General features: G+C 36.2%; 2 protein-coding genes across 2 annotated transcripts; both read left to right on the top strand.

Annotated features, from left to right (window-relative positions):
* The first annotated feature begins 66 nt into the window (after positions 1-66).
* On the top strand, positions 67-9,810 carry LOC106714329 (acyl-CoA synthetase short-chain family member 3, mitochondrial). Its single transcript, XM_045682154.1, has 12 exons — positions 67-331; positions 2,124-2,274; positions 3,342-3,486; positions 3,813-3,957; positions 4,129-4,225; positions 5,650-5,849; positions 6,236-6,467; positions 6,725-6,884; positions 8,314-8,461; positions 8,672-8,817; positions 8,925-9,156; positions 9,305-9,810. The coding sequence occupies exons 1-12, from the start codon at positions 220-222 to the stop codon at positions 9,586-9,588; spliced, it is 2,052 nt and encodes a 683-aa protein (XP_045538110.1). The 5' UTR covers positions 67-219; the 3' UTR covers positions 9,589-9,810.
* Positions 9,811-11,313: 1,503 nt separating this feature from the next.
* Positions 11,314-19,156, top strand: LOC106714337 (src substrate protein p85). Its single transcript, XM_045682164.1, has 12 exons — positions 11,314-11,524; positions 11,955-12,094; positions 13,215-13,301; positions 13,732-13,841; positions 14,545-14,699; positions 14,967-15,132; positions 15,466-15,587; positions 16,157-16,330; positions 16,547-16,615; positions 16,705-16,959; positions 17,939-18,124; positions 18,632-19,156. The coding sequence occupies exons 2-12, from the start codon at positions 11,955-11,957 to the stop codon at positions 18,713-18,715; spliced, it is 1,548 nt and encodes a 515-aa protein (XP_045538120.1). The 5' UTR covers positions 11,314-11,524; the 3' UTR covers positions 18,716-19,156.
* Positions 19,157-20,815: the final 1,659 nt, after the last annotated feature.

Here is a 20,815-nt window from a genome sequence, read left to right on the forward strand (position 1 = left end):
AGAAAACTATTTGAATAACATAGCAATCAGTTTTTGTTATCAATTCATTGCTGGATCTTAGGGGAAGATATACACGTGCCGGAGTTTTGAAGTCAAACGATTGTTATCGAGTTCAGAGGTGGAATAATTGAAATGCGGCAATGCTAATGAACAAAATCGGTGGAGGAAGTCAACGGTGGCGCAGTGTTGTCGTTGACAGTGGTTCGTGCAGTCGGGATCATGTATCAAGCAGATGATGGCACCATCAGCTTACAGAAGAACAAGTTCGAATCATCGATCAGTGAACTCAAGAAGAAAACTTTTTTGACTGCGGCTGATATAGAGAGCTATGGTGAGTTAATTAAATATAATGGATTATAGCAGTCCAACAGTCGTGAAAACTTAAAATCCTTACTATTCTTACTAATATTATAAATGCGAAAGTAACTTGTCTATTCGTCTCACGCCAAAACTACTGAACATATTTAAACGAAATTTGGTACAAGGATAGTGTAGAGCCTGTGGATGGACATAAGCTATTTAACGGGAAAATATGGTTCTAATGGGTTGAAAGTGGGGGATGTTTTGTTGAAATATTTTATAATCTATATATATAAAAGAAAGTCGTGTTAGTTACACTATTTATAACTCAAGAACGGCTGAATCGATTTGACTGAAAATTGGCCGGCAGGTAGCTTAGAACCAGGAAACGGACATAGGATATTTTTTATTCCGCGCGGACGGAGTCGCGGGTAAAAGCTAGTTTTAAATAAAGTAATTAGTCTAAGTCAACTAAAAATGATACTAGAAGACAGTTTTTTATGCGGACGAAGTCGCGGGCACAGCTATATTTAATACATATAACATCAATTTATTTCGCTTATAAGACGCCAATATTACCATGCAATGGTGGGCTAGATGTTCAGAATTACCATTTTATCTTGAACTTCTAATGGGAGTACAGTATCTCTTAATTTTTTTTGGTACTGTTTCCGTGCGATATATGCTTATTTATACTTTGAAAGAAAATCTTTCCTTTTTAAAAGACATACTTTATCCAAAATTTTATCCAATATCATGTAGTTGCATACATATCAAACTTGTCTTTTTTCTGTATGTCTGTCGGGACTTTGGACAAAGTTCGGAAGGTAACAAATGTTTGAGCATATTATATGTTTCAAGAAATTAAAAAAATTTCGTGGGACAATTTATTCGAGAAAAAAAAATAAGTAGTTTTATATGGAAATTTTATAACGTTTCACACGTACAGTCGAATTCAATAGAAATTAGAAAAACACATCCATGTCGCAGTCACATTGTATAATCCGCCGTATCACGTAACGGCTAGCTGTTATCAAAAACAGGGCCGTTTTGAAATGCGGCGTTTCAACGAGTAGTTGGATTGAATGCGGCTGAATAAAAAACCACTGGTATATATTCGGCGGCACGCGACATTCAACACTAGGCTAGCCGCAATGTAATAAATGTTAAGAAGACTGTCTAAGATCTCCATAAATGACTACTTTATTAAATTAAATTGTTTAAACTTTCGTCAGACATCATAATTAATTAAGAAACGGCTTAAGTCACATGAGTTAAGCCGTTTCTTAATTAATTAATTACTTTATTAAATTGTTATAATTGAATTTTTAATTGTTGTAATACGGTGTATTATACAATGTGACTACGACAACCACAAGTCCCTGACTAGCAATGTTATTTAGTGTGTAGGGATTTATTTTTTAATGTTTCAGTGTTTAAATTGATGAATTCATATAAAAATGTCTGATTTCAAAGTTGTTCTGTTACAGCCTTATAAAGGTAGATCGCTTTGTTAGTTTTGTTATTACCATTGAATTTGACTATACAACATAAAGTACACAAATAAAGGTCAATTATATTTATTTTCATACGCTCTAACAGATTAATTAAAAGAACAATTATAATATTGACATTTTTTATAATATTATGCCAACAGAGAGGAATTAATCTCTGTAAAAAATTAGTACCTAACCTCAAAAATGTCGAGAGATAAAACGATTCGTCTTGTACTCATTTAATTTTAATGGCAAAATTCAATCGAATTAAGGATACTGATAGTTTTTTTGTTGTTGATTCATATTATTTAAATTATTTCTATGCAGGCGATAGTGGAGTGACAAAGGAGTATGCATTAGCTCACCGTAGGTCCTTGGAGGACCCCGAGGGGTTCTGGGCGGAGGTAGGGCGTGAGCTGGTCTGGACGAAGCCATGGGACCGCGTTCTTGACAACACCAATCCACCATTCACCAAATGGTAAGTACATATTACACTATGATTCGATACGGATCGAAGCTAAACCTTCTAAGTAAATATTTTTATATAATACTAGCTGTCGCCCGCGACTCCGTCCGCGTGCAGTTAAAAAAACTTAATAGGGGTATGAAAAATAGATGTTGGCCGATTCTCAGACCTACTGAATATGCTCACAAAATTTCATGAGAAACGGTCAAGCCGTTTCGGAGGAGTACGGGAACGAAAACTGTGACACGAGAATTTTATATATTAGAAGATGAGGTGGTAATAGAGCCACCAATCCATTCAAATTCGCCGAAGTAGCGAAGCGACCGCTACAAATAGACATCGACAATTGCACAGAAAGTGGATATTTTATCTTCCTATTAGATCTCTCTTCCGTCAAATCTACTTCCCCTTCCCATCTTTCTCTTAAAAGAAATTGGAGTTTTTATAAGGAAAGGAAGTTTCTCATCAGAAAAGAACAGGCGAAATGCAAAATTGTTACCATTTGACGCAAATTTTTGCGCAAAATGGTTTGCGCTCTATAAAATCAACAATTTATATATTTTTTCTTTTTTTGCCCATTGTTTCGTGAAGCGCTACCAGCGGTTTAATGGCAAGGAGTCTTACGACCGAAAAAAATATTCGATCTCGAACCATTTTTGCTTATCAACAGTATTATTACTATAAACTAAAGAACGCATTAACAATGGTAAATCTATTATCTGTTAAAATAATTTTCTGATCAACCTTTTAGGGTTATATTCTATATTCTATAAATATTCTATCTTTAGATAGAATATTGATTTCGGCTATTAAATTGTTTAAACTTTCGTGAGACATCATAATTAATTAATTAAGAAACGGCTTAACTCACGTTTGATCTTGTCTCGTGTGCGAGACGCGACGCGACCGCGAAGTCTTCGGATTAAACACTCGCCCTGAAGATGGACCCCCGATGGGTCCGAAACTAGTCGGTGCCGTCACCGGACGATCAAACGTGAGTTAAGCCGTTTCCTAATTAATTGATTTCGGCTGTTAAAGCTTACCATCGAGTAGAAGGTTCTATAGTAAAAGACCTGCAGGTGGGTCGGCGGCGAAATGTCTGTGTGCTACAATGCAGTGGACCGACATGTGCTGGCGGGGCGCGGGGAGCAGCTCGCGCTCGTCCACGACTCACCGCTCACCGATACCGTACGACGGATCACCTATGCTGAACTATTAGATCAGGTGAGCGAAACAGAAAGACGAATCTCGAGTGTGTGTGAACGGAACGAAACAATCTTAACTATGTATCAGTCTCATGTTAAATAGCTTACTGGATTAGTATTGTAAGACAAGAACGTAGGACAACGAAATGTCTTTTCGAATTCCTCAACATGGAACTTGACGCGAAACAAAAGCGGATCAAAGTGGTGGTCTACTGAAGGTGGAGGTAACCGAATAAAACACCTGTTTATCGAAGGACAGCTCGCCCTGATAAATTTTTAAGTCTCGCTGATACCTAAAGTTAGGTATTGGAATTTCGTGCCGCTATAAAGTTGTTATGTCCGAAGGTGTCCAGGCTGGCCGGCAAATTGCGGTCTCTGGGCGTGGAACGCGGCAGTCGTGTGCTCATTTATATGCCCCTCATCCCGGAGGCAGTGGTCGCCATGCTAGCCACCATTCGAATCGGAGCCATTCACTCCGTTGTCTTCGGAGGTAACTTGTTTACATTTTAGGAACTCTACTATACTGGTAACAAGTTACAAAGATTCTAGTGTCCGATCTTCGTAAACTGGTCATTAGAATAGTTGAGCTCTGTGAAGTCTACTCTGCTACTTTCTCCAATTTCTTGCTTTTGACATATAAAATGTTCTACTTGCCTGCCAGGTTTCGCGGCTCGTGAGCTCAGAACTCGCATAGAGCATGCGGAGCCAACGGTCATCATAGCCGCCAGCTGCGGCGTTGAGCCTAACAAAATAGTAAGGTAAATTATGTCATGCATCATCATAACATTTTTTAGTCATTTTTAATAGTTTTTAACTAGACAGACTTACGAATATCCTTATAAAGTAGTCTAAAAATAAGAACTCCTAGTATCTTTATATTCTGCTTGTTCAAATGACCAATTTGATTCTGAGTATGGCAGCAACCAAGGGCGTCGCCATCCGTTGATCTAGGTTGGATTAAGGTAAGAGAGCAGGTAGAAAACAATCTTAATTCCCAAGCCGATGCTTATTACCTAGGGAATGGAAAAACTAACAACTAAAACTTACATTTAGTTACCTATGTGAATCTATAGGTATTGTAAAGATCTTAGTATTTCGAAGAAGTTTATATTTTTACTAGCTTTTTCCCGCGACTCCGTCCGCGCGGAATAAAAAAAAATAAGTAGAAACCGGGGTAAAAATTATCCTATGTCCGTTTCCTGGTTCTAAGCTACCTGCCCACCAATTTTCAGTCAAATCGATTCAGCCGTTCTTGAGTTATAAATGGTGTAACTAACACGACTTTCTTTTATATATATAGATTTAAAAAAAACTTGCGAGGTGTCAAGGGACACCCGGATGGAACGAAGTTCCTTTCGATTAATTAGTGAAGGAAACAATGTTTATTCTAAATCATAGAATAAACATTGTACGTACTTACGTACGTACGTACAAAAAACTTAAGTCTTCACAAGAACTACATTTTATTTCTATGAATTTTTGTTATATATTGTCACATCGTTGCCATGGTTACTACAGCAAAAAGTGTCGTGACAACTTTTCGTAAGATTTTTTTCCGTCTAGCCCCCCTTTCACAACGCGCGATAAGGAACTTCGTTCCAAAAAAATCGATTCTCAAGGGAGGGGGTGTAGCTGCATACTTTGCCCTCCCTCCCTGGCGACGCTCATGGCAACAAACATTGGATTTTGTGTTATTTTATGTTATTACGTAATAGTTGTTTTGTTTTTCGGAAATTTCAAATGCATTTAATAGATATAATATGTCTTGTGGCTAAAGTCCAAGAATATATTTTAATTGAATAATTTCTACAACTATATATCGCAATACAATAGAATTAAAGTTACTTTTCATTTTGCAAGGAAAATGAGTCGATGAATACTTTAATTAAATTAATGTTAAATAAAATTATTTTAATTCATTGTAAATAACTTTTTACTGTATTCAAATATACGTACGATTATTATTTGCCGCGACCCAATTCTTTGATTTCCTTGTACGGAGGAGTACATAAATACATACTATATTTTAAAAAATAAATAAAAGTACGTACAATTGGAACGCCTGCAAAACCGAAAGCACTTAATTATTTTTGGTGCAATCCTTACTATCTGATCTCTCGATTACTTTATTCAGAATGTTTACGACTACATTAATTATGCCGTTACATCTTTCTTGATGCAGATACAAAGATATTTTGGACGAGGCGCTATGCCAGAGCTCGCACCAACCACGCGCCTGCGTTGTGTACCAACGACGACGGGTGCTGGAGTGTTCTTTGGAACCCGGCCGCGATGTCTGCTGGGAGAGTGCTATGAGCTCCGAGCCAGCGCCCTGCGTGTCTCTAGAGGCTAATGAGCCCTTGTATATATTGTATACTTCAGGTAACAAGCATTTGTTTACCTAGGTCTAATTTGGTCAGGTTAGGTCATTGCTAGCCGAGAATGTATCGGAAGATTTTTGTCGATATTTTGATGATCATGGAATTTTCTTAAGTTTTGGATGCTTTGGATGGATAGAGTAAGAATCATGAATTCATTACACTAAGGGAAATTACACGGTGGTAAAAAAAAATATTTTTTAAGGATCGATCGTTTCTCTTTGTGAACATGTGATTTTGATAAATTTGATCTCTACTTCAATTTCTGTATCGTTATAGAAATTGTTGGTAAGCTTTTTATTGAAAACCTCTTCCAACTGACGTTCATTTGACCTGATGTCAAGTAATGATGTCAAGATAATACGTATATATGAGTATTGTTTGTCGCAGGTACAACCGATGACCCTAAAGGCATTCAGCGGCCTATCGGCCACGCGGCTACTCTATGCTGGACGATGCACGCGGTCTATGGTCTCAGCAAGGGCGTGTGCTGGACCGCGTCCGATCTCGGTTGGGTTGTGGGACACTCTTACATCTGCTATGGTCCTCTGCTCGCCGGTCTCACTTCGGTGCTGTATGAAGGAAAGCCTGATAGGACGCCTGATCCAGGACAGTATTTTAGGTTAGTTGCCTTATGTTGTTTTGATTGATCATACTGTTTTAATACAATTAATAGTAATTGAGATAGTAAACAAATGAGAGTTAAATAAAGTAGTTATAACAAAAGCATACCGAATGCAATCATTTTCCACCGATGAAAGAAAGAAAAAGAAAAGAGGGACATGTTTTTTCAATAATTCTTTATAGTTAGTTAAATCGACTTCTAACTTGTTATTCAGAGTGATTCTAATGAACTATGTCCATTACCCTGTCTTACAGGATAATAGAACAGCATCGTGTGAATGCGTTATTTACGATTCCGACTGCATTCCGTGTGCTGAAGCGAGTGGACCCCAATGCTAAGTACTCACGTCGCTACTGCAGCAAATCTTTGAAGACAATCTTCATCGCTGGAGAACATTGCGATCAGGATACTAGGGTACGCTTAGATACTCTTTATTTTGCACAAAGCCACCAGCTGCACGATTCTAGCTCTCTATGTTATTGCTAATTGAAGATTTCTCTTGGTGAATGTTTTGTCAAAATTGGTTGAGGATGTTTTCATTTGCTTATCTCGTTACTTTATAATGTTTATTGTCATTTATATTTTTACATAAATCAATATATACTAGCTTACTAATATTGTAAAGACGAATGTTTGCGAAGTATCTGCGGAACGGCTTAACAGATTTAAATTTAGCACAGATATAGAACATAGTCTGGAAGAACACATAGGCTACTAATTAAGCTTTTTTTTTTAATTTCGCGTGCCCTGAGTTGCGGACGATTAACGCTTATCTTATATAAAAGAGGGTATTTACACAAAACAATTTTACTTATAGTGTAAAACACAAATTTCAAAGGCTAGAATGTAAAAAGTATAATGTTCTGATCTGGTTTTTGTTCATATATTTTTATAATTTTACCGCTAGAGGGTCGATGATGAAAAACTCTATTAGAGACAAATGGTAAGTAATTGTCTTCATTCCATAGGCATTTCAGGAACCAAAATGAACGCCGAGACTAAGGGTCAATTCGAACTGTTTAAATATTTACATATCTAACAACTGAACGGTATAATTACAATTTCAAATTATAATTACAATGTAACAATGACTTAATTAAAAAAAAACATTTTGTATTTCAAACTTCTAACTCGAGAAAATGGTTGTAAATAAATTTTATTGATTTGGACTTGATATGAAAATTCTAAATTATTATATCTTATGTTGGTCAAAATCAGGACATCTTCTAATATATAAAATTCTCATGTCGCGGTGTTTGTGACCGATTCTCATGAAATTTTGTGTGCATATTCAGTAGGTCTGAGAATCGACCAACATCTATTTTTCATACCCCCCCACCATTTAGTTTTCTTTTTTTTAACTGCGCGCGGACTGAGTCGCGGGAGACAGCTAGTTAACTATAAAAACTTCTTTGAAAATTTCGTGTGAAGTCTTTTTTTTATAAGAGAAGGGGGCAAACGAGCAGCGGGAACAACACGGTGTTCATCGACGCCCATGGACATTTGCAATCCCAGAGGAATCGCAGATGCGTTGCCGGCCTTAAAAAAGTCTGGTGTTTGTAACGACTAATTTCAGACACATTAATTTTGTCTTTCATTTAATGGGCGAGGGATTATTGGACGGCATTCGTAGTTGCGTCTCGGCTGACACTTGAAGTATACCTTCTATTATCAATAACTGCAGTAGCAATAACATTTGGTATTGCTGATCGAAGTACAGTGTTTAAAAAACTTCGAATCGGTTAGGAAAGATAGCTTGTACACATATCACAAGTGGGTTGCAGAAGTCAAGAAATAGCTACGTTGCAGAGAAAATCATACTAATACTAAACTATCGGTGTAGATATGGGCTGAGAGGGTCCTGAACGTGCCAGTGCTGAACCACTGGTGGCAGACGGAGACCGGCTCGCCTATCACCGCCGCCTGCCTCGGCTACGGCGTGCAGTGTGTGCCCCCGCACTCCGCTGGATATCCGGTGCCCGGATATGATGGTGAGTAGACGGAGTAGCGCACATAAATCATGTAGACTGAAAAGACCAAGTAGACTGAGGAGACCAACTTTAAATATTAGTAAGTTATATTGTGTTTATAGTAGAAGACGCATTCGAGCGATCTATGTGCCGGATATTTTAGCAAAGATCGTCTGTTTGCGGAACAAAACCAATTTGGTAACAAATTAAGGTAACTATTTGTTATTGCAGTACGTGCTCTGCGCGAGGACGGCACGGAATGCAACCGCGGTGAGGTGGGCCGATTGGCACTCAAGTTGCCGCTGCCCCCCGGCTTCGCGTCCACTCTGTGGCAGGCTGATGACCGCTTTAAGAAGGTCTACTTCGAGACTTATCCGGTATGTATTCAGAACAGTGCGCTAATTTCTAGATGGAAAATAAAACACTACATTTGGTCTACTTTGCTGGAGTATTTAAATAAGAACCGTCGCCTCTTCGTACTCAGGGCTACTACGACACGCAAGACGCGGGGTGGGTGAGCGCAGAGGGTGCCGTGTGGGTGGTGGCGCGCGCCGATGACGTCATCAACGTGGCCGGCCACAGGTTATCCACGGCCGCGCTCGAGGACGTCGTTCTCAAGCACGCGCGCGTCGCCGACGCCGTGGTCGTGGGCGCGCCAGATCCCACCAAGGGAGATGTCCCGTTGTGCTTGTACGTCATGAGACCACCGCAAGATGGTAATTATTCAACCAATTTATATTACTAATGACTCGGAACTATCGAAGAAATTCCAATATTCCTAGTTGCCACTATCGTTATACTTTGTGACATGGGGTGAATACAGCCATGTAACTAATAACTATATCTTTCCAAATATCTCACCAGATGAGGAGATGGTAGAAGAAAGTGTAGTAACACAAGAGTTGATAGCTCTGGTGAGGCACCTGATCGGACCCATCGCAGCATTCCGGAAAGCGGTGGCAGTTCCCGCGCTACCCCGCACCAGGTCCGGCAAGGCACTACGAGGTGCTATCGCGAAGCTCGCCAGATCCCAACTGGTTAGGCTGCCATCGACTATAGAAGATGCCTCAGTTTTTAAGGAGATCAAGACAGCTTTGCAGAAATTTGGTTACGCGATCGACGCGCCTGATCCCGAAATTAGTACTTAATGGATTGTGAGGTGTAAAAAAGATTGCTTTATTATTTTAAAGGCTAAACCTTTTTTACACCGAAATAGAAGTGACGTCATCGGATTAAGGTCTCGTGCCACTGTGCATGATTTGTAAAAAGTATTGGTAATATTTCTGCTTGGTCTGGGCATTAACGTTATGTTTTAAGTCGTGTCTTGGAAAAATTGTATAAGCCTACAAAAAAATTGGATCTAAAAAAACTTTGACGTACTTTTTTTTTCAATTTATATAAGTTCAAAATGGCTTGTAAAATCCATCTCCTTTGTTATTTTATATATGGTCTTTCACTTGTTTTTTTAAACGATAGATCTTGAGACGGTTAAAATTGAATCAAAGAGTATACAGTACGTATTTTAATATTCTACTAATTTAATTCTATTGTACAATTACGCAGAAATATTGTTTAAATCTATACTTAACAATTCTAATTTTTACAAAATGAAAAATGTCATGATTTAACCTCATTTGTAATTTATTATTCTCGCATTATATTTAAGTTGAATATTGCATTTAGACATTGAAATACATTATAGAGGTCAGATCAATGAATTATTCAAAAGAACTTTGAAACGGCAGAATATTTAACCAAAAGGAATACGAAAATAAGTAACTCCAATATTTTTCACGGTGTCCGAATTACTTTATAAAATTAGCATAGTATTTTTTTAATATTTCCTACTGGGCAGTGTAAAATATATTCTGCCAACACAACCATTAACATTTCAGGGGTCAAATGGGATTCGGCGATTATTTAATATATTAGAATCTAAATTATCGTAAATTAATGTAAAGGTATTGCCAAAATAATATATTGTCTGTCCTGTCGTAATGTAGCCACAAGAGCTCTTTCGTAAACCGCTGTTTCCGACGTCAAGCAGCTAAAAATTTTACCAAGCACTGTTGCTGTTCAAGAGATGTGCTTGCTTGTATATCATACCGTAACTAAATAGTTTTTGTATTCCACAAAATTATTGATTATAGCTTAATTTTAAACCAAATTGTAAATGTAAATAAATATTGAAAGAATTTGTGTTTTTTTTCTTGTAAATTTTACAATTATTTTATACTAGCTTTTACCCGCGACTCCGTCCGCGCGGAATAAAAAATAGAAAACGGGGTAAAAATTATCCTATGTCCGTTTCCTGGTTCTAAGCTACCTGCTCACCAATTTTCAGTCAAATCGATTCAGCCGTTCTTGAGTTATAAATAGTGTAACTAACACAACTTTCTTTTATATATATAGATATCAACAAGGACATCAGACCCGTTGAGCATAAAACAAATTATATCATATTTAGTTTACAGGGTTTATTCGCGTTGGTGATAACGAAACACTAATTAAAAAAAAATGTTCAAAAACCCTCTATCCTACGGGAAGATAGCTGATGCACGCGGGAAAATTATAGAATTTTTCAATTCCGTGCTGGCGTAGTAGCGGGCAACCACTCTTATTTGATAAAGAATATGTCTCATCTGATTATCAGATGGGTGAACGTCGACTTCCTACCGTCTCTTAGATTTGTTTTATGGTCAGTTGTTTTGGAGTTGTTCGGAGCACTGCTTATCTATATAAGTAAAAAAAAAAAAAATTTAATTATACAATTACATTTGCAGTGTGGTATGATTTCCGTAGTCTTTGAAAAAATGTTTAATGTCATTTTGACAATTTTACACTCTGACATGACATTGACGTGACAACTTATTTAATGACGCATAGCGATTGTGGAATCATTTATTTCCTTTGATAACATAAAACTTTCTCCTCCCTTGTATAAATAAGTGAATAAAGTTAAATCGTTTCACCAAGATATTTGTTAGAAAATTTCTCTGTGGTTTGAAGTGAATGATATTTGATTAAATTCACGTACTCTACGGGAGTCCACTTGTTGTTTTCTTTTCAAGACCGGCTTTTAAGGTAAGATAAAAGATTCTTTAATTGTTTGAAATTGTGAAGCAGAGTATGTTTTTTATTGCTTAAGTCTGTAATTTTGGATAATGTTGAACTGATTAATAACTTATGAATATAATAATCTTTTTAACAAGGTAACTTATCGACATGTTTTCATTTAAAAAAATTTCAAGATCTTCATAGTTTTTGATAAATAAATAAATGATTAGTAAGAAGATCTAAATAAGTAATTATGAATTAATAAATAAAGAATAATTGTTCGAGTATATGTTTTGTTGTCTACACATGTTTATTTGTAGAGTTTTCACTACCAAAATATATGTACAAAAACATATTGACAACTCTGTCATTCTTTTTAAAAACAAGAGAGAGAACTAAATGTTTTTGGACATATACATTGTGGCAGTAAAAACTCACTGTATTAATCTGATTGTAGATGTGGAAAGCAGCAACAGATGTGACAGCCCCAGCACCAGCGGAGGCTGACGATTGGGAGACGGACCCTGACTTTGTGAACGATGTTAGCGAACATGAACAGAGATGGGGTCCTGGTGGACGGAATGTGGAAGCTATTGAGTAAGTTCTTTGAACTCAATGTAACTAAGGCACTTTAATGTAGTAGTACAGTATACTTGAAGTGTATGGTTTGGTATTGAATGATATTGTACATATCATTATTTGGTATCTCAGACAGAACAGTATGCTGCTATCAATGTACCAAATAAAATGCTAGATACCATAAAGGTATAAAAATCTAAATGTGTTCCAATTTATAATTGTTAATTATTATATTTGGTGATTGGAAATAATTTAAATTGTCCAATTATTTTATTTATTCCCAATAAGTTTGATATTTTTTTTTAATATAATAAATATAGCAGGATAATGAATGACACAATAGTAAAAAAAAATAGGTTTAGGTTAAGAGGATGTTCAAAAAGTTTTTGCACAAAGTAAATAAATAAGGTTTATTATAATGTTTCACTATAATAGAGTAATAAAGTTATGTATGTAACTTATTTTTTGTAATAGTCATATGTACTATTTTCATATTGACATTTTACTGTACGAAATAAAAGTTGCAGTAAGTCTCAGTGGAATAGTGCGTTAATGTCACCTACTCGATAGTCTCCCTTTTGAACTCATTTGAACTGTATGTAGTGTTTACAACGGGAAACCAGTGAATCACATTGACACAAAAATGAATCATGAACTTAAATGTAAACATGTCTTTGTTACTGAGTCATATTACCCTTTCTATAGTTATGTTGTGAGAATTACAACAACTTAATATAATAACAACTATTTCAAAACAAAAAGTATCTTAACTTTTACACTGAACGAGGTAAAATGTAGAGCCTTAATAAGTAAGCAGCAGAATATAGCCTCAAAGGCACAGGGGTTAAGTAGTTGACTTACAATCTGTAGATCCTGGGTTCGAATCTCGCCATCTACCAATGTGTTTTTCGATTACCAATTTACATATGTACATTTATCCGACGTTCTTACGATGAAGGAAAACATCGTGATGCTACTTGCACATATCTGAGAAGAAATATATAGACGTATAGTGAGCTGATGATATTAAAGGCTTCTTTTTTTTAATTCAATGCTGACAAAATCGAGGGTGACCATTAGTCCAAGCTAAAAACTTTTATAGAATATTCTATAATTTAGTTTCTTTGATTTTTGACAGTATGGCGAGACTTAGAGAAGAAGTTCTGGAGGAAGATAAGCAAATAAAGAAGAAGCAGTATGAACAAGGACCAAAGCCATCTTTTGGGTAAATATGCTTTATATAATTTTCCAAATAAATTTTATTAATGAAGAATACATTTTAAAAATACACCTTACATGCCAAAAATATTGAATTCCAAGGAATTCTGGAAAACATTATTCAATCTTACTAATATTATAAATGCGAATGTTTAGATGGATGGATGTATGTTTGAAGGTATCTCCGGAACGTCTGAACAGATCTTAATAAAATTTGATGATGTAGAACATAGTCTGGAAGAACACATAGGCTACTTACTACCTTTATTTTTAATTTTGCGCAGGGGAAATCGCGGGCTATAGATATCTAGAAATAAATTGAAATTACTGCACTAAAAACTAAAACTAAAAGAATAAATGTTTCTTAGTAAAGCGTACGACTAAGATATATACATTGCTGGATAGTAAAGGGCTCTTTACTCGCTTCCATATTTCAGATATGGTGGAAAATTTGGTGTTCAAGAAGACAGAATGGATAAATCAGCGGTTGGTCATGATTATGTTGGAAAAACTGAGAAACATGTTTCACAGAAGGATTATGCTCAAGGTATATACTCGTATAATACAAGTTGCTGTACAAATTTCAATATTTTCTAGATGACAATCATCATCTCACTGACCTTGTCCCACCTACGTAGGTTCGGTGCATCAGGTTTCCGTCCTCCAAATGAATCTGTCTGCCGTCATCTCCGTCGTCACCCCCTTCTTGATCATGTCATCTTTCACGCAATCCATCTATCTCTTCCTAGGTCTACCTCTACCGGTGTACCTCCACACTCATACTTAACGTTCTGTCTACAGTTTTCTAGATGACAATATATTTTATACTAGACCTACTAATGATTTGCAGACGTTTTCAATGCTGAAAGATACAAAAAAATTGTTGTCTCAGTTCCGTAGAAAAAATTAAGTAAACAATGTATTTATACAAGAATCTATATATATATATATAAAAGAAAGTCGTGTTAGTTACACTATTTATAACTCAAGAACGGCTGAATCGATTTGACTGAAAATTGGTGGGCAGGTAGCTTAGAACCAGGAAACGGACATAGGATAATTTTTACCCCGTTTTCTATTTATTTTTATTCCGCGCGGACGGAGTCGCGGGTAAAAGCTAGTATAGGATAAATTTAATACTAAAGCATTAGTTTTAATATTAATTAGATGTCAACGATTATTTTAAACAATATACAGGATGTTTAAAATGATCTGGAGTATCTTTTCTGTTAATATAACTTTTTCATCAGGCTTCGGTGGTAAGTTCGGTGTACAGAGTGACAGGATGGACAAGTCAGCGGTGGGACACGACTACGTGGGCAAGGTAGAGAAGCATGTCTCTCAGACTGACTACGCTCAGGGCTTCGGCGGCAAGTACGGCGTGCAGACTGACAGAGTTGATAAGGTCAGATTATTTTATACTCAGAATGAGGAATTAACTTGTATCATATGTAAAATAAGAATTTATCTAATTTAAGTAATGCTGGCAGTTGGCACAATCTTTAGATATGGTCTAAATATAATTATAATGGTCTCTTTTCTCACTTTTAGATGTTTCTCTCTTATCCGAATTTCTCGCTTATAGACGTTTTTTCTAGTAAAGTAATGTTTTCATAAACAAATAATAGTTTCTGAAGTATTTTTTTTAATTTTGAATGTATAATTTCACCAGAGTGCAGCAGGGTGGGAGCACAAGGAGGAGGTGGAGAAGCACCCTTCGCAGAAGGACTACGCGGTAGGGTTCGGGGGCAAGTTTGGTGTTCAGAGCGACCGCAAGGACGCCGCCGCACTCGGCTGGGACCACCACGAGGCACCGCAACATCACCACTCGCAGACAGGTCTCAACACTCACCACACTTTCACACGAAGACACTACAATTACACAGAACTGAACTTAAAAGTTAATTCGTTAAACAAAATGTTAACTTCGTTAATTAACGATTAACGAGTTAATGCCCTCATTTGGAAACATACCTAAATAGAGCAGTACTGTTTTGACAATAAATATGCGTCGCACTGTTCTACCCTAGTGTGAAATTAGTTTTATTTATTTGTCACTGCGATTATATTCCGATGAACAGAGGATAGGATGTTGATATTTTTCTGCTTCAAAGAAAAATACATAAATAAGCTAGTTTTAAATTTCATATTTTTTTGTTTTTTTTTTACAGACTACGCGATCGGTTTCGGCGGCAAGTTCGGTGTGCAGAGTGACAGGCAGGACGCCTCCGCCCTCGGCTGGGACCATGTGGAGCGCGCGCCCGCACACGCCAGCCAGCTCGACCACAAGAAGGTGAGACGGGACACGGTCATTTGTCATGACATGTGACATATGGCAGTGTCATGACAAGTGAGATGTCAGTCTCATGACAAGCGAGATGTCAGTGTCTTGACAAGCGAGATGTCAGTGTCATGACAAGGGAGATGTCAGTGTCATGACAAGCGAGATGTCTGTGTCATGACAAGGGAGATGTCAGTGTCATGACAAGGGAGATGTCTGTGTCATGACAAGCGAGATGTCAGTGTCATGACAAGCGAGATGTCAGTGACATGACTAGCGAGATGTCAGTGACATGACAAGCGAGATGTCAGTGTCATGACAAGCGAGATGTCAGTGACATGACAAGCGAGATGTCAGTGTCATGACAAGCGAGATGTCAGTGACATGACTAGCGAGATGTCAGTGACATGACAAGCGAGATGTCAGTGTCATGACAAGCGAGATGTCAGTGTCATGTGAGATATGGCAGTGTCATGACATGTGATACGTCCTATTGCAAAATATGTTAATTTTTTCCTAGATGTTTCACGCATTTGTTTTGTTAATTCGTAGTGAAATGTTTAACTATTGTCTACTTGCAGGGTTTCGGTGGTAAGTTCGGTGTGGAGTCTGACAGAGTGGACAAATCTGCCCACAGATTTGACGAAGTGGGCAAAGTGGGCACCAACTATACAAAACAGAAGCCAGACATTGGCGGCGCGAAGCCATCCTCAATACGAGCCAAGTTTGAGAACATGGCCAAGGAAAAGGAACAGGTATAAACATCCCCTATCATTTCAACCCCCTAATTATACAGCCAATATTAGTAAGCGTGGTTTTTATAATCTAATAAATTTTTTGGTCCTTTCGAGCCAGATATTAAGAATATTGATGTCTGAACTTAGATAAATCTTATAAATTGTATTACTTAGACTGAAAAAAAAACATATTTAACTTATTTTGACGTTGTTTTTGATAATTAAAAAAAACAGGAGGCACTGCAATCCGTGCAGAAGATAAGACAGGAGAGACAGATGATGGACAAAGAGTTAACACAGAAGGTGAGAGAAGATAAAAAAACAGTTTACTTTGTTCTAATTTTATTTGCAACCCAAGAAATATCAAATTGAATAATAAATTTCTTTAACAGGAAAAAGATAAAGTAGTCGTAGATAAAGAAGATGAACCACAGATACAAATGCAAAAAGAAGAACCCAAAATAATAATACCCAAACAAATACAACGCGAAACAACTACGGAGGCAGTTAAACAGATAGAAGAGAAGATAGAAACAGAGAAGAGAGAATTAAGAGAGATACAGAAAGAAGAAGAAGTTAAGTTAACAAACTTACCGGATGTTACATTGGTTGGAGAAGGAACAGAACATAAAGAAGAAAAAGAAGAGGTTAGTAAACAGTTTTTTTTTTTATTTAAAGCCAGTTAAAAACACATAATTTATACTTTAGTACAAACCCTTAGCAAAATTATTTTTATAGCAAAAGGTTGATAACGAGAAGGGATAAATTGAATTCGTCAATATAACGAAGTATCCTTTACCCATAAACATATGGATTTATGGATTTACAGCTTTTCTTTACCATTTTAATTAATAATAATTAAATCCACAATTTTTTAATATTAAAAACTAATAATTAAGATTTTAAAACATCTTGTCGATTTTGAACTTTACATATGTCTCTATAACACGAGAGCCTACAACCAAAATAAAATTTGAAAATTTTTAAAAATGCACTTAGGCCACATGTGACGCGCAAAATGTCTGAAAACAATTTCGTAATAAAATGACGAAACCTATGTACATTTTTATTATCAGACATCTTATATATATTATATAAAAGAAAGTTGTGTTAGTTACACTATTTATAACTCAAGAACGGCTGAATCGATTTGACTGAAAATTGGTGGGCAGGTAGCTTAGAACCAGGAAACGGACATAGGATAATTTTTACCCCGTTTTCTATTTTTATTCCGCGCGGACGGAGTCGCGGGTAAAGCTAGTATTGTGATAAAACTGTTTGCCTATTTTTTTTAACGTAGCAGAAATGCCCCCCCCCCCCATAAAACTGTGACTTTCTAGCCGGTACTTCCCACTTAGCCGGGTTCAGATTCATCTACTCTAACGATATTATACAGTTTTGGACGTAAAACGATGAGACATGGTTTTGGTCGCGAGCTCTCGTGCTACCTACGCTTAACACAATTTTAGATGTATGACAATGAACTTGACTCACCAAAAAGATTGAAAAGGCCTATACATGCTAAGTATAACTCTTTTCAAATATCTTGTCGGTCCAATGTTCCTACCTCACAGCCAAGATATGTGAATACATGAATAGTACTTACTTTATATAACGATGTGATAGAGCCGGCAGCCCACTATAGTGGTGTCCCCCGTGGGGTGGGAGGGAGGTGAAGGCGGCGAGGGGGAGGGCGAGGGAGGGGAGGAGGAGGAGGACGGGTACACGGCGCGCGCGCTCTATGACTACCAAGCTGGCGCACCAGACGAGATCTCCTTCGACCCAGACGACCTCATCACGAACATCGTTATGGTAAGTCTCACCTCAAATTGGTATATACACAAGTGTACAAATGCACATGTACACAAACGCACTAATACACAATTAAGCTCGAATACACACTTTCTCCAAAAACAAAAAAAACAGTATTATTTATTTAGCTAACACACCGAACCTTTTTCAAATAGTAAGATACTTACTATAAGCTTAACCATAGTTTAAAAAAACCAAAATACCGGACTGAACTCGAAAATACCGCAAAATTATTCAGCGATGTAAAAAAAAGTTATGACGAATGATATTTGAACTCGATTTTCATCAATGAATGATGGAATGAGATAGAATTGTCGCTATGACACCAGGGAAGAAGACGTATCGATTGACACAGTACTCATCAAAATCGGTTTAGTCGTTTAAGATCTATGACGTCACAATTGAATTTACATACAAGCGCAAAATGTCACTCTCTTTATCATTCATTTAATGAACTAAACAAGAGCCAGTGAATGATTGAATGAAAGAACGATTTACTTGGTATAGATCGACGAGGGATGGTGGCAAGGTCTATGTAAAGGTGCATACGGCCTCTTCCCCGCTAACTACGTGCAACTGCAGGACAAATAAATACATTCCAAATGAAAATGAACTTTATGTTACAAAGAATAAGGCTTCCTTTAGCTTGATAAGAAATGGAATTTTCTAGATCAGTGTTACTTTTTTTTTTAATCTGTTCTAAATTCGAAAAGTGTTCTTATGAAACATGTTATCTCTGTTCTTTTCATAGAAATAGAAAGGGATGACATATTTACTATAGTCTAGTCGCGGAGGACGAAGAATTTCGTACTTTGAACTCGCATTACCTGTCTCTGTCACTCCCGCGTAAATACAATGAGTCTCGCTCGCACAGATACAATGGCTGCCGTCCTCAGGGATTGTAAACCTTTTACTGGAGACTATAAGGTTTGTTCTTTTGTAATAAATGTGACAGGCGAGACGTCTTCGGAAAACAGTTACTCCGATACAGAGGAATCCGATTCTGATTTTTTATTTTTTTTATTTTTTTATGCCGAATTAAGATTATTAAGATTTTTTTTCTTGTTAAGATTTTTATTACTTGTAATATAAAATCTAAATAAATAATTTATATAATAATAATAACTATATTTCATAAGTTGGTAAATTTTCTTTCTCCTTCAAATAATTCATGTAAACCGCACTAAATACAAAAATGTTTATGACCACTGTCAGTAGGTAAAGAGGTCATTATACGAAATTCTTCGTGCTCCGCGACTGGACTATACATATATTTCTTCAGTGGTATGAGTAAATATAAAAAGTTTTTTTATAGTAACAATAAGAATGAATTAATAAGAAACTATAAGTGTAGGTTTCTGAGATCGAAATCCCAGTTTAAAACATATTGTTTTATCTGAGATATGTTTTATACAGAGATTGTAGTTTCAGAACCCAAGCGTTAATGTGACAAAGATTGTAAATATTATTTTAATGATTGTTGACTTTTAGTGTTTAAATAAAGTACTTATATCATGTAACCTCGATCCAGGAATTATAAATAGCCTAATCGTGAATAATTATCAAGCACTATAGACAAGTTATACATAATAAAAAAAATATTTCGAGAAATACGAATGAATTCAGTAGCGAATTCAGAGTTTTATCTGTAAGAGAGTCGTTTTAATGACCAATTAACGACTCTGAGTATGGCAGTTGCTTTTTCTAATCTGTTTTTCATTTACGCTACAGAAGACATTCCCAAAAAAAAATTCTCCCTTTTCAGGCTATCAGGAAAAATGTACTGTATTTAATTTCTCACAGTAGGTTATTTAATAATTATATTACTTTAGTATAATACAATTATGTTTTATCTTTTCATAAATTTATAAGACTATTTAAGGGGATATCCATTTATAGTTTGACGAGGAATATATAAACGATCGACATATTGCGGAAAAATATGGAAATAATTCCTTTCTGCAAATTAGAAAAGCGATTGAAGCTCCCTAAAGCGAAGAATTTTTGTATTCTTGGTTAGGCTATAATTAGTTGTAAGTGTAAAAAAAATTGACAATATATTTTGTATCTTTGCACTACAGATTTGAATCGACAATTTTTAAGGAATTTCATTATAGTGTGACAAATTTAACTGACCCGGTGGGTTTATAAAATTATAATATCTAATTACCACTCTATGTAAATGTTAAAGAAGTGTCACAAAATCCTTGTCGTATTGTAACTTGTCATGTCTTTTCTTGTGTCTTTCTTAAGGTAATAAGAGAGCACCAGAATTACTGATGCATTGCCTACTTATAATCGACGGAGGAGGGGACGCACAGAAAGATACTATATCTCTTTCTGGTGCGTCCACTTATGTGTCAAATCCACTTCCCATTCACATTCTTTCTTTGTAATTTTCTAAGTAGGTTTTACATTTCTGAGAGAATTAACCGTTATAGTACCTTCCTCAAGGCCAGCTAAGTTTGTAGCACTATATGTTATTTTTTATAAATATCGAAATGAAGGCTTTATAGTTTTAGCTTTTAGATGTGACTGATTTTCGATTGCTGAAAAATTAGCACAAAACATATTGTTATGAGAAATAACAATTTGTTTTTGAATAAGTTTTTTGGCAATGGAAACCAACCTTTATAAGTAGGAGTTATAACAGAGATCAGATTGTAACCTAATTTAATTTTGTATTATATT

Source organism: Papilio machaon, chromosome 18 (assembly GCF_912999745.1).
Source record: "Papilio machaon chromosome 18, ilPapMach1.1, whole genome shotgun sequence".
In the NCBI taxonomy this organism is placed as follows: domain Eukaryota; kingdom Metazoa; phylum Arthropoda; class Insecta; order Lepidoptera; family Papilionidae; genus Papilio; species Papilio machaon.

Bases quoted from the DNA above. Each gene is read 5' to 3' on its own strand.
- LOC106714337 (XM_045682164.1), top strand. From the start codon at position 11,955: ATGTGGAAAGCAGCAACAGATGTGACAGCCCCAGCACCAGCGGAGGCT. The intron at 15,588-16,156 runs GTGAGACGGGAC...GTCTACTTGCAG, and splicing joins GCCAGCTCGACCACAAGAAG to GGTTTCGGTGGTAAGTTCGG. The intron at 18,125-18,631 runs GTAAGTCTCACC...TACTTGGTATAG, and splicing joins TCATCACGAACATCGTTATG to ATCGACGAGGGATGGTGGCA.
- LOC106714329 (XM_045682154.1), top strand. From the start codon at position 220: ATGTATCAAGCAGATGATGGCACCATCAGCTTACAGAAGAACAAGTTC. The intron at 5,850-6,235 runs GTAACAAGCATT...TGTTTGTCGCAG, and splicing joins GTATATATTGTATACTTCAG to GTACAACCGATGACCCTAAA. The intron at 8,818-8,924 runs GTATGTATTCAG...CTTCGTACTCAG, and splicing joins TCTACTTCGAGACTTATCCG to GGCTACTACGACACGCAAGA.